Here is a 23,817-nt window from a genome sequence, read left to right as displayed (position 1 = left end):
GGATCATCCTCTGCACAGTAAATCTCTGGTTAATTGTCTCCATGCATGGCTCAGTTGGTTTTCCAGCTGATGTGGCTGCGCCGGCTGTTGAATTCTTAATGTGCCCCCTTTTTCCACTTTCTGCAGCTATCACCTTCAAGCCTCGGTACTCAGTGGGGGTTGAGTCCTGTTTTATTTTCAAGGAAGTTCTTGAAGGCACATGAACTGCTTAGCCGGGATAACACTGTAAAATACATTGACTCTGTTTGAAAATATGAGATTTTTCATGGCCTAGCCATCACTTTCCACTGCAAGAATTTATAAAAAAAGAACTTCAACCAGAGCAGGCTCTAGAGGGGATTGTGCTGTCCCCCTTTAGGAGAAGCTGTATTTTCCTCTTGAGCATCTCAAACTTGGCACACAATACCAAGTGAAATTTGTGAACTGTTAACGCTAAACAACATGGTTACTGGAAAATCAAAGCTGCTAACACAACTCTGCATAATCAACCATCAATCTGTCCAAGGGACAAGGGATGAAAATTAGCCTTTGGCTATAATCTTGTATATTTATCTTAAGAAAATACACTTCACACTTCAGTGGGGTTGTGGGGGATCAATACAGTTTTAAAGAGAGCTAATGAGTGGATGTAAATCGCCACTGAATTAATTGTTCATTACTTCCCTCAGTCACAGCAGTGATGTGAGCATAACAGCCCGTACACACGATAACAAGTTAAGGAGAATATGCAAGTTTTGTATCATATGGGCTTTTTATTCACACGGAAACAGTGATTTTTGGGAGCCCTAAAATTTAAACAAATCCGAACGTTTACATTAGGGAGTGGCAAAAAATGCTTTTGAAATATTCAAAGTTGTTATTTGTCAAATATTCCAAACTCAGCTTTTGTGTTGAGCCAATGGCAGCAGCTAACAAGATGCATTCAAACACCCTGGTAAATGTCATCACTTCTGAGGGATCTACAGCGTGTTGAGTTCAGAGAAGCATCTTCAAGGTGCATTTAAAGATTTTCCTCAATTCTGCAAACACACATGAAATCCACTAACTAAATGTGTGATAGTAGATGCACCATAAACAAGGTCAGCATTGGAGTATAGAGATTTTTTTTTGTTAATGCAATCGTCGATAAAACATTTGGCTCATATCTTTTTTGATATATTACAAGTGGTCACAGTAAATATTCAAGCGAATAATTAAATAATTACGGTAGTATATTTTCCGTGTACACAAATGTATCATAGCCTGTTGTCGTCGTCTTCTTCTTGTGTTTGGAGCTTGTAATCTTTTGCACATCCTCCACAACCTAATCTCTGTTTTTGATGTGTAAAAGATTGTGTTGGGAAAGTTCTGTGTTTGTGTGGATAATCCCTGAGTGTCTGTGACAGGTGAGCTCATATAACGAGGGCTCATATGTGCAGAAACAGAGTAATATTGGCAGCAGATCAAATAGTAATGACGCAGAGCGAGGCTACTACGGCACGATTCTATTACTGTTTTGGCAGAAGGTCTATGTTGAGCTCCTGTCCTCTGCAGATACCACACACACACACACACACACACTGACGATCATCTTCCTGTATGGGCTGTTGATTTCATTCATACCCCCATCCTCACTGGTCAAAGACCAGCTGATCTGACAGAAGCTGCATTATAGCTGCTGAAAACAGCTGACGGGGCAGGGATTAAGTGTTATGATCTACTATTAGCAGCTCCCTCTGTGGGATCTAAATAAACCACATTATTGTAGTCACAAAGAGAGTTAAGTACAGGAAAAAGGTACCATATGATAATGGTAGTGAATTCCACGCGCTGGTACCTGTATTGATTCAAAAGTACCAACTCTACTGATGAGAAACAACCACTTTTATCTCACAAAGATTCCCATTTTGATCTACGGCTAAACGACATTAAGTACAGTTCCTAAACACACACAGTGTGTATATTTATAAGACAGCTTCAAAGCACATCAGACACTAAGTAATTAACAAGTTGTCTGAGTTGTCAGAGGTTATTGTGTCCTTTTGTGCTGTAGTTTTGAGGTGATAAGATTGAGGACGTAAATAAAGTAAATTCTAAGAAAATAGGTGAGTGTACGTATGTCTGGTTACCATTTGGTGATGTATTGTCGTCTTTCCTCGATTAAAAAGTAAACAGACCCTGCCAGTTTCACTCATCCATCGGGCATACATTTAAATGTCCTAGAGGGCGCTGCGGAGCAATTTTGCCACACACACAGTGCTGTGATCCACATCGATTGTTACGAATCAGAAAATCCATTATTTGTGCGTGACGCTTACATGGAGCTCAAACTGAATCTTTTCAGGATGGTGCAGGAGACGAGGAGGACGGAGTGAATTATACATGGACTAAATGTTTCTGGGTGTGAGTGATTGCAGTCTGTGGGAGCGTATATAGGAGTGACATATAATCAATGGGCAGAGTGCAACCTAATCAATGTTGCTATGATGACCGTGGGAGGCCACTGAGGGATGGTTTTGTTTGGTTAGCCTGGGAGGTCACCCTGCGTGTTTTCCCCTTAAACGTCTCCTCACATCATTTCTCGCCGGCCGGCGTTTCATAACACGAAGGTCACAGAGCTGCCACCACACTCTGCTCTCCGTGTATGTTACTTTATTCATTGCAACTTGGCAATTTTCCTCAGTCATTTCATTTATTCCCTGTGGAGAATAATGTGAATGTCAGTGATAGTGGCCCGTCGTCAGCTCTGCATGTGATAATGGGCAAATGCCTAACAAGTAGCCCAGGATATTCAGTCACACTAGTGAGCTGAGCTGGCAGGTCTGTGTGACCTTGATGTGTGTGTGTGTGTGTGTGTGTGTGTGTGTGTGTGTGTGTGTGTGTGTGTGTGTGTGTGTGTGTGTGTGTGTGTGTGTGTGTGTGTGTGTGTGTGTGTGTGTGTGTGTGTGTGTGTGTGTGTGTGTGTGTGTGTGTGTGTGTGTGTGTGTGTGTGTGTGTGTGTGTGTGTGTGTGTGTGTTGCCTCTTCAGGACCTTTTTCTGGCATAAACACTGACCTTGTCAGGACCAGTAGTCCTCATGAGCCGTGCATCGGCACCCTTCCCTTGGGGTACCAGAGTAAAAATAGTATGGTACGATTGGACCGGCTCCACCCACGACAGTCAGCTGATTAAGCGACAGAAAAATGTCACTCCCTTGCGACCGGTGTAAGTATCCCCAACAGCCACAAACCGAGCAGGAAAGAAAGAGCTGCTGGATGTCCTCCATTGTTGTCTGTTGTGTAGCGCTCAATGCCGTCTTTTGATGATGTCGGTATCGGCAGATGCTGAGGTTTGTGATATTGGTATCAGACACAAAAAATGGTATGGTGCCATCACTAATCCTAATGGGCAGAACCGCATTTCTATGGAACTGGTTAAGTTTATGGCTAAAATTTGAATTGTGGTTAAGTTAAGGTTAAGGTTAGGCATTAATTAGTTATGGTTAAGTTAAGCTAATATTTATTAGCATATTATGTAATTTATAGTGATGGTAGATGTGATGTAAATGTTTTGAATTAGTCCTGAAATTGTTGTTAGTTATTATTTATTTTATTTAGTTTACTGGATAATATTTTGAATATTGGAGGTGTGAGCACCTGTATCGCGTGTCGGCATCGTGTCTTCCTGTATTGTCGGACTTTTGTCTGTTTATCCTCGACATCTTAAAATATTGTGATGCAGCAAAGCAAATCAGTGCAGTGTCTTAAAAGTAACCACTCAAAGTCGTGTGTGTGTGTGTGTAGAAGGCAGTGTCCCATCTTGCCCAAAATAACTAAATCCAGTGTTGGCATCTCACCATTGAGCTTCACACTTGTGAATTAACACTGTGAAGCTTCCGGTGTTCTCTTCAGGCTTCGTGCTACAACTAATAAACACTTGCACTGAAAGTTTTAAGGCAGAGCTCAAGGTGAGAGCGTTCACAACTGAATTAATCCCACAGAAGCCGACGAGTGACAGGAAACTCACTGACCACAAAATGAAATGCAGCGTGATGTTGTGACTTCAGACATTTACACAATACCACCTCTACTTACTTATCATTTTCAATATATAATATATAATATCAAAACGGCAAAACTACGTCCTGCACACCTGTGATGTTCACAGGGAGCATGTCTGCTGCAGAGCTCGCCTCTGATCGTTAATGATTAAAAAAAAATGACGCATTCACAGAACTAAAAGTTTATCGTGCTTTTACTTTGAAATGGGGACAGAAAGTGTTCATTTATACAGATATACAGACGTTAAAGTTGTGGTCACAGATCATTTCTGCTGTCGTCTTTCCTGTCTCACACTGGCAGTGTGGTCACACTAATCTGATAACGTGTAATATTTTCCTTGACACAGTCTTGCTGCTCACATATTCCAGCCTCAAACAAAATTAGCTTGAAATGATCTATATCAGCTTTCTGAGCTGAACTTCAACACTTTTTCCAATTCCAGTACTGATACAGATATCAATGCAGCGTACTGTGTGACTTCAGACAGAATCATATCTGAAAATCTAAGCCCTAAACCTAACCAGTTGCTGAGAAATCAGGGTTCTGCCTCATTGAGACCAGGTTTCGCCTCCAAAAGGTCATGTAGCAGCAGAAAATCTTTGATTTGTCATCAGTTTCTGCTCTTTAAAAAAAAAAAAGATTTATATTTTGAAATAGAAGGTAAAAGAACTCTGACTTGACGAAATAAACATGATTTTCAGTCTTTCCACACGACGAAAACGGCAACAGATTGTCTGGGTCAGAGATGAAGATTCAGTCCAACTGTTGTCTTTGTGTCAGAGTTTGGAATGGGCTCATGTCACTGTGGACATGTGGAAGCACTTTCCACTGAGAACCAGAGATTAGTCAACATGAAAATAGTCCCTAATCCAATTAATTCTCCACATTTGTTCCCTCTCATGGTCACATTTATTGGATTAGATTATTTTATTATTAAAGGAAAGGCATACAAACACGATAATTGATTTAACTCAGCAGTTGTTTTGTGTTGATTTAGTGTTTCGGTACTTGTGTGTTTAGTTTTGGGTTTTTCACGAACATCTGCAAACCTAACTCTGCTCTTCTTCTCGTGTTTCCTTTTTTCCCCTCTCTATTTCTTTTTCCTTCGATTTCTCATCTCCACGCTGCTTTATCGGCTGCAGGTTCTCACAGCTGGAGCAGAGTTAATGAATTACCATTTCCTTCTCCATAATGGCAGCCATTAACTGCTACAGAGACCGCAAAGGTTATCATAAACACATTTGCCCCCCCTCTTTTATTGCCTGATCGGGTGTGGGTATGAAGGAGGGATGACTCACATCTAACTGTACCGTTTGCTTAAATCGTCACAGTGGATATGGTGTAATATGCAGCATTGGAGACGTGGCGAGTCATTGAGAAAATTGTGTAGGTTGGTAAAAAAATAGTCTGAAAACAGTGGCAGGAGTGAGAACCTCCTCATGTTAGTGTAAAGAATCCACATTTCTGAATAAAGGATGCTGTATTTTAAGTAGATACATCATGCTGTATCACAAGAGATCATAAACTAATGATTAAAGTCCTGAGGAAAATGTCTATGGACGTTATAATTATAAACATAAATACTTTCTGGAGAATCCAGGTGGGGCGGCCACATTAAAATTGTGGTCACAGATAATATCTGCTGTCATCTTTCCTGTCTCACACCGATATGCAGATATCAATCTGATGCACTCTTTTTTGACATCTTTTACAATTAATTACTTTTTATTTATTAAGGAAACTAAACCTAGCCACAGCTGCTGTTACAAAAATATAAAGCTCTAACAGTATAGCAGTTTTGCCTACACAGACTTTAAAATGTTGTTTCATTATCAGTCTGTTTTGTTTAGTTTTTTGCTCTTTCTGCAATTTAAAGTTAAAGTAAAATTAACAATACAGCCCGCCCCACACTAGAGGATAATTGGCCAGATTCCGGTCCCGATCTGGCTCTTCTGACAATCATGGATGTCGTCTGATTTGAGCAGATTATCTGGCTAAATTATCTTTTAGTGTGAGGGATTTACAGACACGATTTTACCTTTATCGGTCTTCACCATTTCAGATCCTCAGTATTTAACATGTTTGCTATTTACGAGTGAACAGTGATTGGGGGGCGTGAGCAGAACCCCACAATAACCAATGAGAGCGAGTCGACCGGGAAACGGGTGTTGCATACTTTTGCGTTTCTCAGCACAACACAACGCGCTAACACACACACACACACACACACACACACACACACAACAGCTATTAAATGACTCAAGTTTCTGTGGGATCCCAAATCCCTGGAATCTCCTCCCTGAAATTGTTTGATTGAACGCCAAGTGTGTGGTCGTGTGTCTTGACTGGATTGTCTAGTCTGTGCTTTCTCAGGATTAAAACATTGTCTGTGGTCTCCCACGTTTCTAAATCAGATACGTTGCTCAGACGTATCCCAGCCTTTGACCTGGTGGGGACCCGAACTGGCAACACTTTGGTTATGAGCCAAGTTTCCTTTCTGCTTGTCCACGAGCTGCCCCTTTCATTTTGCGTGCTATGTGATATTTAGGGTTTATGGATTGTATCATATTTCGTCGGTATCCGACTGATAAAGTTGTTAGCCACGTAACGCCATGTGCTGCCTGCCCTTTATATACGAGTTTGAAAGGAAGCCTTTTATTTAAAGAGAAAGATACTTTTGTGTGTCTCCCATTGGTATTTGTGCCGGTTATGGAGTCACGTGTTGCACTGCACCATGTTAACATTAATCAGATTGTGCAAAGAAAAAAAAAAAAGAAGCCATGGGCTCTGTCACTCTGTTTCATAAAGATAAGACACGAGGTAACTGAGTTTGGAGTGATGAGCTTTTCCCATGACTGCACTGTCAGTGCTCATCAGGCACAAAGCGTGAACGGCCTAATTCATCTCCAGCTGCTCTGTTTTGATGAGAATCTCACACTCCTTATTTAAGGGCATCATCAGAGGGAGCACGCAGAGAGAGGATTAGATCTGACGTCGGCCCATGAGCTGTCACTAATGTTTAGGAAGTAATCTGCGCCTTGATTCCTTTCATATGATCTTGTCGGCTAATTTAATCGCTTAATGTGTGTTGATTTGTCCCTGAAGGACTTATTTGGAGGATATGAGCCATGAATGTGAGAGACCATCCGTTTGTTTATTGGCCTTTTATGTTTCATTGTGTCAGGCGGACAGTTTGGAGGGGGGTCGAGCGGCGCTGTGGTGTCTGCTTTGTACTGTCGTCGTCGTCGTTGTTGTTGTTGTTGTTGTTTCCATGGAAATTCCCCTCACAGCAAAAATAAATACTTTTTTCTTTTTTTTTTGCATGCTCACAGTCACTGCAGGGATTTCGTGTTGCTAGGCAACACATTCAAGACAATGGGGAAATGTGGTCAGTGTAATGCTGATGCAAAGGTTAAAGGGTGTGAGTTACTCTACATTTGACCTTCTGTCACCTGTGCTGCCAGTGAACTGGTTTATTGTCAGTTTGCAGGTGAACGCAGTGAAAAGGGACAAGTCAACATTCAGTCCCTTTAACTAGAACAACAGGGGAATTAAAGAGCTTTTATTTTTGAATTTCACCTTTTTTAGCCGGGTTTCCACAGAGTGGACCAGTTCGGTTTGGCACTGTAAGGCATGTATTTTAGTGCTTTTCAATTAGGAATAGTACCAAAATAACCAGCCCCAACCACTGTTCCATTCTCTGGTCCCCGTCATAGTGGTGGGAGAAATCAGCCATTTTCCGATGAATTGGGATTCTCTCTTCAACGATTATGAAAAACATAGCCTTTTAACGCCGCGCTCGGTTGAATTGACTGAATGTCGAAAGTACAGACAGACAGACATTCATTCATTCATTTCCGACTTCTCATCTGGAACGCGGTCAACTGCGAGATGGCTTCACTCCCATTTACGACTTCCGATGTCAATGGAAGGCACCGTACGAAAAAGATCTGAGGCAGCTACTGTCGGACTTTCAATGTTTTTTGCAGCCACCGAAAGCCTTTGAAGTGCAGAGTGCTTTTAATCCAGTTAGTCTGTAATCTGGAATGGGAGGAAGGATTAGCCATCCATCATGAAGCATAAATCAATGGTAATGAAGCCCATCAGGTTTCTCTTCTTCACTGCAGATAATGGAGGCTGAGTTTGGGTTTTGGGCCAAGTGGAGCTAGTCCTGGTTTTACAGGATTTACACGAGAATGGGATTAAAATAAACTTCACACTCGCAGTTCAAATATAGGACTTTGGTAAATGCCTGTATGAACAGTGTGTCAGTGTCCCACTCGACCGTCTGTCCGCGAGCTATGCTTCTTTATTTACCTGGTCTGTTTGTAATGGTTGTGTGTGGTGAAGCGTCTCTGTTCACTCCCCAGTGAGTCACTGACATTTGCGCAGTGCCCTTGAGCGTCGACACATAGCTGAGGTGCTTGTACAATAACAACACTGTGTTAGTGGGCTGGATACAGAAGAGTCAAACCCACTGTGTGCAAACTTACTGAGCCCTGTTTGATTTGCTTCACGCCCACAAGAATAAAAGAATGTTTGACGTGTGGTTAAGACGCTCGACAATGAGGAAAAATGCTGTAGGAAGAGTTTGTAGAGAACTACCACCTAAAGCCCTTCATGGCAATTTCACTTTTTGGGAATTTAAGACGTGCAAATTCCTTGAACCTTGATTTGAATCTACAGCGTAGCTAAAAAGTGTCGTTTTAATTATTGAAAACAAACCAAATACTGACAATAATCGTTTAAACTGTCAATTGTTTTCTCGGTTAATCGAGTAATGTGAAAATGTTGATCGGTGTTTATCAAACCAAACGAATGGAAGATGTCCTCCATTGTCTTATTTTGTCCACAAACCAACATTATTCAGTTTGAATGATTTCTTTGTTATATGGTGCAATATTCACATTTAAAAAGCTGGGAAAAAAACAGAGAGGACGCTTTAATAATAAAAATAGTTGACGATTAATTTAGTAATCGATTAATAATGGATTCATTGACTAATTGTGGCAGCCTTGGTATTGTCGTTTGGGTATGAAATTAAATATATCATGATTCTAGAGAAGACTATGGACAGACAGAGGCAGTTGTGGGTGATTAAATCCAGAAGGAGGCAGTAATGCAACATCTTCAATGCTTAAAAAAACACCAAAGAAGATTTTGTTCCTGAACTCAAACGTTTCCATCCCCCACAGGTTTGGAGACTTGACAGAGATTGACATATATTCTGTCATTCAGCCTCATTAGCTGAATTGATTAGCTAAGGCAACTATCAATATGCCCATAGGGCAAAATGATTAATGTCGCCACTTTGAGCGCAGATGTCACTCATCCACTGAGGACACTCTGAGCTGGAAACCAAGTCTTTAAACCACAGCTGTTTCTATCAGGGGTTTGGATTTAGTTGCATGTGTGGATCTCTTAAAGTCCTGAAAAGAATAATAAACATACAGAGCTTCCAGGGTCAGTTGTTGAAGAGTGCACTCGTTTTTTGGTGAAAGACATTTAAAGAGCTGGTGTTGCATTAACAAAACCTCTAGTTACATCACCTATAAGCAAACTATTAAAATTCAAATAAATGTGTTGAATCACAGGTAAAAAATAATAAGAAAAAAGTCCACAATACATTTGATTGTTGACTGCAAAAAAATATCTCCAGCGAGCCATCTGTGTGTCCCGACCCAGTCTTTGGGAACCACTGCTGTTGTGTGAATTTTTCAATCTGATTATGATCAGATGTTTGAGAGGATCCCTTAAGTTTGGTATTAAAGCATTGGGATAAAAGCGCAGCTCCTGAGAGTGAAGTTCTCAGGAAGTCTATTAGCATTTTACATGAATAAAATATTACGTTGATTCCAATTTAGCCCCAGATCCGTCTGACTTCTGCTCCTCGCTGCCTACATAGGAAATTGCATTTTTTTTTATATTATTTTCTTACAAAAAAAACTTCCTCAGTAGAGATTTACATTAAAGGGGACATATTATACCCTATTTCCCCCATTAAAATAGTTCCCTGGTGTCCTAATGAACATGTCAGTGACATGCCTTGGTCAAAATACCATAAGGATGAAGCATCATAGCAGTTCAATAACCCTGCTAAGCCCGCCCCTTTCAGAACGCTCGGTTTTCGTGCATGGTCCCTTTACATGCAAATGAGACACAGGCAAACACACACCCACTTCTTCCAGGGGGTTTCTGATTTGTCCTCGTTACAGCGCTTTACAGCTCTATTCGTCTCCCCCTCCCTCCACTAGTTCTCTGACAATATCAACATGGCAGCGTGCGCAGAAAACAGCGAGAGTGCCGTCACAGGAAGAGACGTTCTACATAAGGATCGAGCCGAACAATGACGAACTGTTAATCAGTTAAAAACACTTAGGAACAGCACCACTGATCGCCAGCGGCGCGCGGCGAGCTGCATAAGCTGGCGCTGTATGTTACTGTATCAGACCGGTGACTATGCTCCGGAGACCTCGTCACCGCGGCACCGCTGATCGCCAGCGGCGAGCGGCGAGCTGCCTAAACGCATACAGCGGCCGTTTAGGCGGCTCGCCGCTGGCGATCAGCGGTGCCGCGGTTGCGATCAGCGGTGCCGCGGTGGCGAGGTCTCCGGAGCATAGTCACCGGTCTGCACCGGAGCTGGCGATCAGTCGCATACAGCGGCCGTTTAGGCGGCTCGCCGCTGGCGATCAGCGGTGGCGATCAGCTGATTTTCACAGAGAGTGCAGCACCTCTGCACAGAGAGTGCAGCACCGCTGATCGCCAGTGGCGAGCGGCATAAACTGCCGCTCGCCGCTGTATATGTGATTGTATCAGACTGAGTCTGTGCTCCGGTCATGGAGGACGTACTGAACAAATATTTTTAATTAGGACGTGTCAGAATGGTCAGTTATGAGCTCTATGTGACCTTTTCTTAACAACGTGTGTGTGTTTGTACGTCGGTGAAATACGTCCCCTGACTAAATACGGCGACCGCTGTCTAGTGCGAACACACGTTTGCTGACTTTATCCGGCACATTAGCTTCATATATCAAATCCTCTGTGGAAGTTTGTGTAAAACACTGTGCTCCACTGTGCAGCCACGAACAGCACACTTGTCCCTCTGCGTTGACATAATACCGCTCTTCCTCCCTCGCCTGCACTCTCGCAGGGACAAGGTGGAGCTAAGGTGGAGCTCTCGAAGTAAACTTACTGGTGGGGCGGTAACATTCGCGGTGAAATGCGCATGCTGACGTCATAAACGCAGGGAATTCAACATCGAGTGTTTTATCGCCTATACTTACACTTAGGGGAACCACGAAAACATGACGGAGTATTCTTTTTCCACACTTTGGTGACTGGTAGGGCCCCCAGAGTCCCAAATATAAGTATTAAAATGGTTAAAAAGTTGATTTTGCGTAATATGTCCCCTTTAAATAAAATAAAGTAAGTGTATCCAGTGGTCAGTTTAAGGCCGTAGCAATGGAGCTAAAGGATGCTGCAGAACGCTCCCTTTGCTTCAGTCTCATTATTAATGACTTACAGTGTGGACATCGACATAGTGAGAAATAGACAGGTCCATGGATCAGATCCAGGCTTCATAATTAAAAGAAAGCTTTTTCTTCCTCCGTCGTAAGTGATGGCGTTTTGGGGCGCACCCTGGATTCTTAAAGATAAGTCCCCAGCATCTGATAAAGAAGATAACCAGCTTCGCTTGGATAAATAAGAGAGAGAAAAGAACCCTGAGGACAATCTCGGAGGTCCGTGTCCTCCATCATTCTGACATACCACGGAACAAATATCAATAAAAGCTCTGACGCTCCTTTATCCACTGTTGGAGTGGGTCGTTCCAGGCTGCAGGAACGGAGGCCTGAACACTTCCAGATGCTGCAGAGGGAACTGTGGGAACTGCGGGAGAGAAAAGTCAGCGGTTGACCAGAGCTAAGAGGCCGAGAGGATGATCTGAAGCTCTGACATCGCAGGAGGATGTGACTAATCACGGGTTTGTCTCTCAGAGACGACACTGGCAGTTTGTGGGTCGAACCACCCTGGCTTTGCTCTTTCATCCTCACAATTTGTCACATTCAACCAAACTCATGTGACAATGTTGACATGGTGGGTTTCTCATAAATGGGCACATTAAGCATGATAAGTGTTAAACATACAGATGTGGACAAATTTGTGATAAATCTGTGACCACTTTTCCTCGTTTTAACGTCTGCTACATTGATAATAATCACATATTGAATAAATTTGTGAAATACACTGAACATTATGAATTATATGGAATTGACAAAATGATATATAAAAAGTCGCTTTAATAACACTTTTTATATTTTCTTTGTTGGAAACATCATAGCAACAATAAAAAACAGTGTGCTTTGTAATACGGTGATTCAGTTTTCCTGCTAGTGTAATCGTAGAACACAAACATGAAACATGGAGTGTTTTTCCACTGCTACAAAAACAAATATATGTTGTTTGGATAAAATTCAGTCACAGTTTGGACAAATTTCAGACAAAAGAGGGCTGTACAGGACATTTTAGATTTCCTCAGCCTCGACTCGAGTCTGACTTGAGTCACAAATTTGAGGACTTGCTTGACTAACGTTGGTAAAAGACTCAACTTGACTTAGACCTGAGTAAAAATTTCTCCACTTAAGGAACGATTTCACCCTCTCAAATATTGAGGGCTTAACATCACAATTAGTTTTTAAAACACACACCACCACCACTCCAACATTCCATTTCACACTTCAAACGTGCCGTTTTTTAGACTAATGATGAAGCAGTCCTTACATTATATGAGTAGTACAGTGTTGCTGTCCTTTTTTTAAGCATAAATGTGTAAAGTCTGAGTAATCATCTTCATCTTCTATATTCATATGACTCGACGTGTTTGATTCGTGCAAGAATCAAACATCTTAAAAGCACATTTTCATGAGTCCAGAGAAACAACCTGTGTGCAGCTTTATGTCCACATATATCTCATATATGTATATATATATATGTATATATATATATATATATATATCGCTCTAGTTTTAAAAAGTGCTCTGTAGTTGTTAAAAGCTGTGGGTCAAGACTCAAGATCCACTTGGTGGTTTCAGTCACAGAGTCGATCCAAGACTAACACCTGCACCACGCTGTGTTTTAATCAAGTCTGACCGCTCTGCTCGTCCACAGCCCTGAAAGGCTGGTTTGACACATAAACACAGATTTCTTCTCCGAGTCACATCAGGCCACTGCATCACAGCCAGCCCGGGGATTTACTGCCCGTCAGAGCTGGCACACTATCACTCTATGAGCTATTTTTATCCGTCCAGGAGAACATGTTGGCATCTTCTGCTCCCATAATTCCTCCCTGTGTCCAAACACACGCCGACAAGAAATAGATCTGCCGTGGCCCGGTGCTTTACAACGGTCTGCTGTTTCACATGAACAGCTCCACTCACACACTCGTTGTACATTTATGTGCCACACACACACACACTCTCCCACCTCTCTCTCGCTCTCTCTTTGGCTTTCTCTGTGTGTAAATGATGAAAGTAAAAGTAATATATGAAACCAACAGGGGCATCTGGCCTAATTCCAGTAGTAAATGGAATTGGATTAGGGCCTCTGTACTTGCAGCTGTGCTTGTGTGTGTGTGTGTGTGTGTGTGTTTGGAGGGGGGTGTGAGGGCGGGGGCTCAACAGCAGCCAGCTGCCCAACAGTGAGGCACTGATGATGAAGAGTGACGAAACAGAGCTCAGCACCTCTGTTTTTCTCGTTCACAAATCACGTCGTGTGCAATGCACCGAGGGATCGTTTGTGTCCAATTTGCACCTGTTGTGCGAGACAAATTTCCGGACGTCTGCTAGAAAACAACGATGCTGTGTTTCCATCATGGTACGGTTAGGTCTGGTAACTGTAAAGCCCCGGGCCAGGCTTGCCTTTCGACTGGGAACAGTACCTTTTACTTGGTAGGCGAGGTGTGGGCTGTGCCTGATGGCCGAGCCAGCGAGACACGTAGCGTAACGCTGTGTTGTTCACAGCTTTTGTACTTCCATTCATCCGTCTTCTGCCGCTTTATCCTCCACGTGAGGGTCGCAGGAGGTCACTGGTGCCAATCCCAGCTGACAGAGGGCAGGAGGCGGGGTACAGCCCGTACAGGTTATTCTCTCTCACATTCACACCTACAATCAGTAAAAAAGTAGGTGTTTTTGGACCCACGCACACACCTTTTTCACAAACCCAGGTCTTCTTGCTGCAAAGGCAAGAGTGCTAACCACTCCCAACCCTCACACCAAACTCTGTGTCACCAGATAAGGATAAGAAGGAGACATTTGGTGACATACATATGGCCAGTAGCTGTTGATAAAAGGTTTGGTTGCTGCTTCCATTTATTGTTGTTGTAAAATTCTCGCTTCTTGTTCTGAGTCGAGGAAGTCACATCAGTTCACACATTCCTCCTCAGATCTGGCGTTTCCAAGCAGAACTGATGTTTCAATGACATGATATTTAAGGGTAATCTTTTGTTTCAAATTCACACATTTATCTTTTTAACTTTTCTACCTCCATCAGGTGTAAAAATGTAGAATTTTGAGACTTTAAAAAAAAAAAAAATTTGATTATTTCCTCGATTCATCGATTAGTTGTTTGGTCCAGAAAATGTCTTAAATGTTGATTCCTGTTTTCCAAACCTTGATTCCGTTTTTTATCATTTATTTGTTTTATGGAGCAAATAAACTGGAAAATATTCACATTTAAGTGGCTGAAAGAGAGAGAGGACTTGTTTAAATTTGATCACTTTTATCTTCTTAACAAAGGCTCACCAAATAAAATCTACCCCAAAGTAGGCCAAAGTCTATAATAAATTTTGATTGTGTTTGCCGCCTCATTTTTACATTAGAATAATCTTTTCTGACTGGAAACCTTTTGTCATCCATTCCATCCTGGAACCAAAGCCCATGGAGAAAATTATCATTTTTTTAGCTCGTGTGGACACTAGAGTTGTTTGTCCACTGCTGCCTTGTTTGTTAAATTACTGTCACTTAGGTAAATACAAACAAAGCACTCCAAACACTGGAGTCAACAAATAACACATTTGAAGTGACTGACAGAGGCAGCAGTGGACTGACGGCTTCGGTGTGTGGCATGATGTAAAAACACCGGATTTTCTCTGTGAACAAAAGAAAATGGTTGACTAACGACGATGACAGTGACATCAAAATGGCAGCCCGGTTTGGCTGATAATCACACACTTTGTTTACTCACGTACTTGTTACACAGTAACATTATTGCTGTCTAAACACACGCCGCGGTGTTGATTCAATTTCTTCCCTCTGCTTATTTTCACAAATGCAGCGCCGGCCCCAAAGGAGACAACATCTACGAGTGGAGGTCGACCATCTTAGGTCCTCCTGGCTCCGTGTACGAGGGAGGAGTGTTTTTCCTGGACATCGCCTTCACACCAGATTACCCCTTCAAACCACCCAAGGTGAGTTTTGCCCCATTTGATGGAAAATCATTTGTAACTATAAACGATATTTACCACTCTGCCAATCCTTTGCTCTTTTGTAAGTAGTAATTAACATGTATTTAGCGCTGAGGCGATGCCATGACATCAACAAGAGGCAATTAGATACAGATTAAGACAGAAGTTTTTTTTTCATAAAATCCTTAGACCAGCCATTCCCAAACTTAAATCTGAAATTGGAACATCCTCTGAGGCCAACACCCAAATGAGACAAGGATCAATAATTCCCATATATATGTTATTGCCTTCATGTGGGATACCAAAATTCAGTGCAGATTAATAATCAATCCACTTCACTTCATATCTTTTCATATCGTTCTGCCTCATTAGGACCAGGTTTTGGTCTCCATGAGGTCTACTAGCTCAGCTCAGTTTACCCTCACTTTCACGTTGACACTTGTCAGATGGTCACTGCAAAATATTGGGGCGGTGAATGTGATTGTTCCCAAATGTATTCTAAAAGTGGCCAACATTCACATTTAAGAAGCAGAAAAATCAGAAAACGTGTTTTAATAATTTAAAAAAACAACACAATCGACCCCTGCCCAAGTCTAAAATACATTTTGATTATGTTTGCCGCTTTATATTTCCCCATTAGCATAGTCTTTTTGGTGTTTAAATCACCTTTGTCCACCATTCAATCCCTGAACCAAAGTCCATGGAGAAAATGATTGTTTTTAGCTTGTGTTGACACTGGAGTTGTGTGTCCTCTGCTGCCTTGTTTGTTAAATTACTGTCACTTAGATTAATACAAACAAAGCACTCCAAACACCAGAGTCAACAAATAACACATTTGAAGTGACTGATGGAGGCAGCAGTGGACTGACGGCTTCTGTGTGTGTCATGATGTAAAAACACCTGATTTTCTCTATGGACTTTGGCGCAGTGAACAAAAGGAAAAAGAAAAACTAGTCGAGTGGAGTAGTGCTAGAACTGTATAATGGAAAAGCACCATTGGATGGGATTCCTCGAACCCTAACGTGTGAAAAACATGGAATATTTACCACACATTGAGTTTATCGGGAGTTAAATTGCAGCCTTGGGTGTTTCATTGGCAGCCTGATGTGGAACATCACTTCCAAAGAATCTTTTTTCTTTTTTTTGCCTCGCTCCTTCCTCACTGGCTAAAGCTGTGTGTTTCCTGGCAGCGTCGGCTGCGAGGAGAACAGAGCACATCTAAACTCCTGCTGCCTTGTTTTTCCAGGCTGGCTGTGAGCTGTGTCATCCAGCAGCAGCTCAGCGGCTCACAGTCACCAGGCTGACAGCTGCAGCTGCTCCTGCGCTCCCTCACTCACTCACTCATGTTAGGATGAAAAAGCCTGTTCAGGCTGACATGGATACTCTCAGATAAAGGTTCGAGTGTGGGCCAAGGACATTAGTATGTTCATCCAACATGAAGCAGAGCTTCTCTGAACTGTGTATTCTTCCTCACTCTCCGTCCGCTGCTGCTGCTGCTGTGGCGGCGGCGGCGGCAGCGAGACATCGTATCTTCCTCCGAATGTGAACATCATTTACAAATGTGTCATCATGGTCTGCTGAAGAAGAGCTGAAACTGACGACTGAGACATTAACTCTTCAGCAAAATGTTTACTGGCGTTATAAATCAAGTGCGAAGTAGAAGCTCATTTTCTCGTAGATGCCTTGTCCCCAAATGTTAGCAGCTCAGGGTGACGGTAGCCCAGTGGTAGAGCTAATTGCTTTTAACTGGAGGGTCATGGGTTTGATTCCTGACTCAGCTAGTCTACGTACATGCCTGAATGTGTATGAAAGGTGTGATAGAAGAAAAGGGGCTGGTATATGCCGATAGTCATTGATCCGATCATGACTTCCTGGTTTGGTGCTAAACGCTTGACCATCACACCAACAGGGACTGTTATGATGATTCCAACGCATACAACAGGACTTTAATATGGAGTTGGTCCCCTTTTGTAGCGATAACAGCTCACACACCAAGATTGTTTGTTTATTTGTTATAAGACGGAAGATGTGAAGGGAGGAACGGAGAGTTAATGAAAGAAGATAGAAGAGGGAGGGAGACGGAGGAGGACGAGCAAAGTCTGGTCTGCCAATCCTGGTCAGCATCATCAATCTTGAAGAAGCACAGAGGCCAAAGGTCATCTTTTAATGATGTTGTGCCTCCTGTGCTGATGTTAGACTCTGCGGTGTCTTCACAAAGACTGTTGACTGAGGTAGATCCACAGGAAGTGGCAGGATCAGCAGGAAAGTGTGAAGTGGCTTTGACTTAAACCTCGTTCACACTAGAATTAGTGGCTGTATCATTTATTATATACGCTATGTTAGAAAATAGTGCCTAAGAATATGTGAAAAAATGAAAACTGTGGAGTAAGAACTGAAAATATATATATATTTTTTTTTCAGTTGTCCGCTAAGGAGATTTTAGTAAGGGTGGTAATCACCAGATACACCACAATGCAATATTATCATGATATTTTAATCACGATATATTTTTTTGCGATATTGCAAAATACTGAGTTTTTGCAAAATTAAATATTGCGTTAAACCCACACAGAGGAGGAGCGAGAGTGAAAGTGAGTGCTTGGCACCACCTAGTGGACTGAACCGTCAATTGATTTTTTTTTTATGCTTAACGACAAAAAGTTTAATGTTTATTTGAAACACTGGTAAAAAAAAAAAAAAAGAAGTGTTTTTTTTTTTTTTTTTATCAACACTCAAAAGTGATAATATTGCGATATTTCACTTACTTAGCATTACTCTTCCTCAAACACTGTAACGATATAAAAAAACCCTCAATGAGTTTTATCAGCTGTTCCATTTGTTGTCAGAACTCGGAAGGTCGTGCAAGGAACGCCCACTGAACTCTCATTTCCAACTCAGAAATTTTTGGGACAGCAAACAAAATGGCCGCCATTATACACTGCTTGTTTCACTGTTAATAGCACTTTTGTTGTATTTGTGTCGCAGTAAATCATTCGTACAGATAGAACTGTTTATTTTTTACCCCAGACATACGACAATAGCATGTACATGTAGAGCTTTGTTATCGACTGGTATTTCTAACAATGGCTAGCCCAAGATACGTTTGCGTTCCAGACTTCTCATCTGAAGTGTGGTGAACTTGGAACTTGCTCGTACACTACGGTGTTTGGTTTGCTAGCTGCGATGTTTTGTCGCGAAAATCAGGCTGTTGAGTGAGTAGGACGGTATTTATTTGAAAATGTTTTCTAACTCTGCTGTGTCATCGCAGGTGACGTTCCGCACGAGGATCTACCACTGTAACATCAACAGTCAGGGCGTGATCTGTCTGGACATCCTGAAGGACAACTGGAGTCCTGCCCTCACCATCTCCAAGGTCCTGCTGTCCATCTGCTCCCTGCTGACTGACTGCAACCCTGGTGAGAACACAGACACACACATGCACCCACTTCCTGTCACATCTCTTCACAGCTATAGCTGTGTCACGTTGACTGACATGTCCTTTCTGTGTGGATTTCATACAGAAGGGTGTTGCTTTGCTCTGTGGAGCAGCAGCAGCAGTTTCCTCGGAGGTTTATCAGACTTGTTGCCTTTTATCTGTTGACTGACAAGTTTTTAAAGGTTTTTCATTCATCTTTTACCGCTTTATCGCCCACACCAGTGACAATCCCAGCTGACGCAGGGGGAAAGGCGGGGTACAGGTCATGGACAAGTCACTAGTCCATCACAGGGCTGCACAGGGACAAACAATCATCCACTCTCACTGTCAATCTAGCGTCCAATTTGCCGAATCTGCATGTTTTTGGGCATGGGAACATTCAATCTCCATGTAGAAAGGCCCTTGTTGCAAACCCAGATCTTCTTGCTGCAAAGACAAGAGTGCTAACCAATACACCAACAAAATAATACAATTTTAAACGTAATAAAAATGCAATGAATGGTGATTAACTATTGAACTCCATTCATTTATTGTGATTAAGATAAAAAAAACTGCTAGTTTGACAGCCTGACCTGGTGGAGAACATCTCTCCCGGCCTCTTCTGCTGCCTTCGTTTACAGTCCGATCAATATTTATTTATCGGGGACTGGCTGGCTAAACACAATCCTGTAAACAGCTGACACCGTTCACTGAGACGTCAACATTTTTAAAGCTAATTAAATCCATTATGAGCCAGTTTACTCAGCCGAGCCGAGACCACAGCTGGAGGGACACATAATTCAATCTGTTTTTTTATTGACCAGTTAAACTGACGTCCACCGGGCCTCGGCGACCAGCGCCGTTAATGTCTCTTGGTACAAAGTATCACGTCGAGCAAAGCAGAGGTGATAAAAGCATCATCGCTGATATGATTGTTAGGAAGAAAGACAAGTGGGAAGAATGTGACGGAGCAGGAAAGGCAGAGGAAAGATGGTGATTTCACAGAGGGAACAGCTCTGATGAAAGCTTGTGTCTTGTCTGCAGGGATTTCTCTTTGATTCGTGCAGCAGAAGAGATTCTACAGTGTGTGGGTGAAAAAGAGAAAAGCTTTTCCTCTTTCCCTCCTGACTTTCTTCACGTGATACTGGAATTTCTCTCAAGTGTGATATGAAAAAGACAAAAATAATCCCCATTATCACTCCTTCCTGCTACCCACACTTGGACTGGGTTCAAAAAACTGTTTTTCCAAATTCATATAAATTTATATTTGGAATATCCATCATTGATTAATGAAACCTGTTTCCTGTTTGCTCTGAACAAACTGCACAACACTATTGCAATCAACTTGACCACAATAGTCTCGTTTGACCGCGATAGTCTCGCATGACCACCATAGTCTCACGTGACCACCATTGTCTCGCGTGGCCACGATAGTCTGGCGTGACCACAATAGTCTTGTGTGACCACAGTAGTCTTATGTGACTACCATTGTCTCGCGTGGCCACGATAGTCTCACATGACCACCATAGTCTGGCGTGACCATGATAGTCTTGCATGACCATGATAGTCTCGCGTGACCATGATAGCCTTGCGTGACCATGATAGTCTCGCGTGGCCACGATTAGTCTCGCGTGGCCACCATAGTCTTGCATGACCACCATAGTCTGGCGTGACCATGATAGTCTCGTGTGACCACGATAGTTGATCACGATAGTCTCGCGTGACAACGATAGTCTCGTGTGACCACCATAGTCTTGCGTGACCACCATAGTCTCGCATGATTAAGATAGTTTCGCATGACCACCATAGTCTCACGTGACCACCATTGTCTCGCGTGGCCACGATAGTCTTGCATGACCGCGTGACCACAATAGTCTGGCGTGACCACAATAGTCTTGTGTGACCACAGTAGTCTTATGTGACTACCATTGTCTCGCGTGGCCACGATAGTCTCGCATGACCACCATAGTCTGGCGTGACCATGATAGTCTTGCGTGACCATGATAGTCTCGCGTGACCATGATAGTCTCGCGTGACCATGATAGTCTCGCGTGGCCACGATTAGTCTCGCGTGGCCACCATAGTCTTGCATGACCACCATAGTCTGGCGTGACCATGATAGTCTCGCGTGACCACGATAGTTGATCACGATAGTCTCGCGTGACAACGATAGTCTTGTGTGACCACAATAGTCTCTAATAATTTTTTTTGTGTCATGTGCCAAAGTCAGAATTTGTCAGAACTCTTCATTTTTAAATAAAATATATATCTTAAATTACAACCCCCTTCCCTTTAAGTGAACAATTTGTGAATATTTCCTTGTTTTAGATTAAATTCAAATTCCTAAAAATGGGGATAAAGCCATGGTAAAATGGGATTTAAAAAGGGCGAATCTGGACCATTCTGAATCAGAATCAAATGCCTCTTTCTGTTTCTTTCCGCTCACTACACGTCTCCTGCCACAAATGGTGAACATGGACGCCGCACGGTGAATTGGCCTAAAAATATCTCCTGTGCAGGAGGACATCATTGACATGTAGCTCATTAAAGCAGAGGACGTGAGCAGACTGACAGTTAATCTGCTGCTCCTGTTGTCACGTCGCACAGGCTGATTCCAACCTGGAGGGGGGATAAAAAATGTCCACGGCTCAAGTCCCAGTTGCACATCATTGCTTTGTCTTCTCACAAAATGTCACACAATTCTGAGCGCTGCAACGTTTATTTGGCGTACGACTTTTCTGTGGTTTTCACTGGTTGTAAAACTCACATTGATAGTTGTATGGAAACCACTTTACTACAGTTACTTAAGTAAAGGCCAACTATTTTTGTTTTGCATCGTTTGCTCCAAATAACAAAGAAATAATTTGCATCGTTTGCTCCAAATAACAAAGAAATCATTCAAACTGAATCATTTTGGTTTGTGGACAAGATAAACATTGTTATTTCCAGGTTCTAGGAAACACTGATCAACATTGTCTGACGTTTTCTGGACCGAACAGCTTATCTGCCAATTAAAATAATAATTGTTTGTTTGTTGCTTGTATCACTGAGTTGTTTCCCTGTTGTGTTCACAGCCGACCCTCTGGTTGGAAGCATCGCCACACAGTATCTGACCAACAGAGCCGAGCACGACAGGATAGCCAAACAGTGGACCAAACGCTACGCCACATAGACCACCCAGACTCCTCCAGAACCCCCAACCCACCCTACACACACACGCATACACACACTCACACAGACCCCTCCTCCCTCCCACATCTATGGAAGCACACCCGTCGCCTCCCCCTGCCCCTGAGAAATGAACTGTTATTTGTTCCACGCTGACTTGAAAAGCTTCTTTTTTATACAAAGAGTCTATTGGGATTGTATTTTCCAATACACTGAATGTTGATATGGTCATGAAAAGCTTTAATACTGTTCTCGTTCTTCTTGTCGATGCTGTTGTTCTTATTGTTCCTGTAACATTGTATCTTCTTTACATACAAGAGTGCGTGTGTTGTTCCCACTTCATGTGATGGATTCGTGTAAAAAAGGATCATTCAGTTTGTTTGTTTGTTTGTTTCCAGCCCATGGTCAGTGTTAGTGCATGGCATCAGGACGTGTCTTCCTTTAGTGGACATGCTGTTGTTTGTGTTGCAGCAGAGTGAGTGTGATGATGATGATAGTGTTAGTTTTGCTGTACATTTACTGCCTTGTAACAATAAATACTCACAGAATACTCGATTAAACATTGACTGTAATGTGACAGTCTCTCTGTCTGTGTGTGCGTGCGCGCTCATGATTCTTTTTAGCTATTTCTAGCCATTGTTAGCCATGTTTTGCTATTATTAGTTATTGTTAGCTGTTGTTAGCCATGTTTTGCTATTATTAGTTATTGTTAGCTGTTGTTAGCCATTATTTTTCCTATTGTTAAACATTGCTACACAGTAGCAATGGCTGTTGTTAGCCATTATGTAGCTGTTGTTAGCCATTATGTAGCTGTTGTTAGCCATAATGTAGCTGTTGTTAGCCATTATGTAGCTGTTGTTAACCATTATGTAGCTGTTGTTAGCCATTCTTTTGCTGTTGTTAGCCATTCTTTGCTCTTTTTTTGCTAGTCATCCATCCATCATCAACTTCATCCATCGCTTATCCGAGATGGTATCATGAGCACAGCACACAGACCTCAGTCTTCCCTTTCCTTGGTCACATCGTCCAGCTCTGATCCTCAGGTTCTCCCAGACCAGTGAGGAGATATAATCTCTCTACCTGGTCCTTGGTCTGCCTCCGAGGTCTTCTCCCAGTTGGACGTACCAGGAACACCTACTCAGAGAGAAGACCTGGTGGAATCCTTACCAGGTACCTGAACCACCTCAAATGGCTCTTTTCCTCCTCTCCTACTATGGGTCTCTCCCGGATGACTGAGCTTCTCACCCGATCTCTAAGGGAGACTCCAGTCACCTTTCGGGGAAGAGTCATTTCAGCTGCTTGTACCCGCGATCTTGTTCTTTCGCTCATGACCAAAGGCTATTGTTAGCCACTGTTGGCAACTGAGACCAGAAAGCCTTTATTGTCGTTGCACATGAATACAAGGAAATCAGTTTATTTAAAATCCATAAATAAGAGATAACAAAAAGTTATGTAAAGCTTATTCTGTACCCGCATATATTAGTTAAGGGACAACTCTTTACAATAAGGGTCATAAGGAGCATTAATAAAGTAATGTGTAATTATACTTAAGTAAAAATAGCTATTATAAAGGAAAATACATTTTAAACTTTTAATAAATGTCAGTTTGCAGTTAATGTTAATAAATGTGCGCTTATTGTTAAGTGTTATTGTCGTACAATGACAATAAAGGCCTTTTATTTTTTTCTATATTTTTACACAAACATCGTAATAGATTTGGTATCTTTTGTTTGTTTGCACAAGTTGTTATCCTGTCA

At 42.2% G+C, this 23,817-nt stretch overlaps 1 protein-coding gene across 2 annotated transcripts in view; it reads left to right on the top strand.

Moving 5' to 3' along the window:
- Positions 1–22,637, top strand: part of LOC131447807 (ubiquitin-conjugating enzyme E2 E2-like) — a 38,991-nt gene extending 16,354 nt beyond the window's left edge. For both annotated transcript variants that reach the window (XM_058619877.1, XM_058619878.1), the window contains exons 4-6: positions 15,348–15,480; positions 18,746–18,893; positions 21,967–22,637. In XM_058619877.1, coding sequence (XP_058475860.1) covers positions 15,348–15,480; positions 18,746–18,893; positions 21,967–22,064 — 379 coding nt within the window. In that variant the 3' untranslated portion in view covers positions 22,065–22,637. The remainder of the gene's footprint in view (positions 1–15,347; positions 15,481–18,745; positions 18,894–21,966) is intronic.
- The last annotated feature ends 1,180 nt before the right edge of the window (positions 22,638–23,817 follow it).

The sequence above is a fragment of the Solea solea genome, chromosome 20 (assembly GCF_958295425.1).
Source record: "Solea solea chromosome 20, fSolSol10.1, whole genome shotgun sequence".
In the NCBI taxonomy this organism is placed as follows: Eukaryota; Metazoa; Chordata; class Actinopteri; order Pleuronectiformes; family Soleidae; genus Solea; species Solea solea.
The sequence above is the reverse complement of the archived record's forward strand: the minus strand, read 5'-3'. Positions and strand labels throughout refer to the sequence as shown.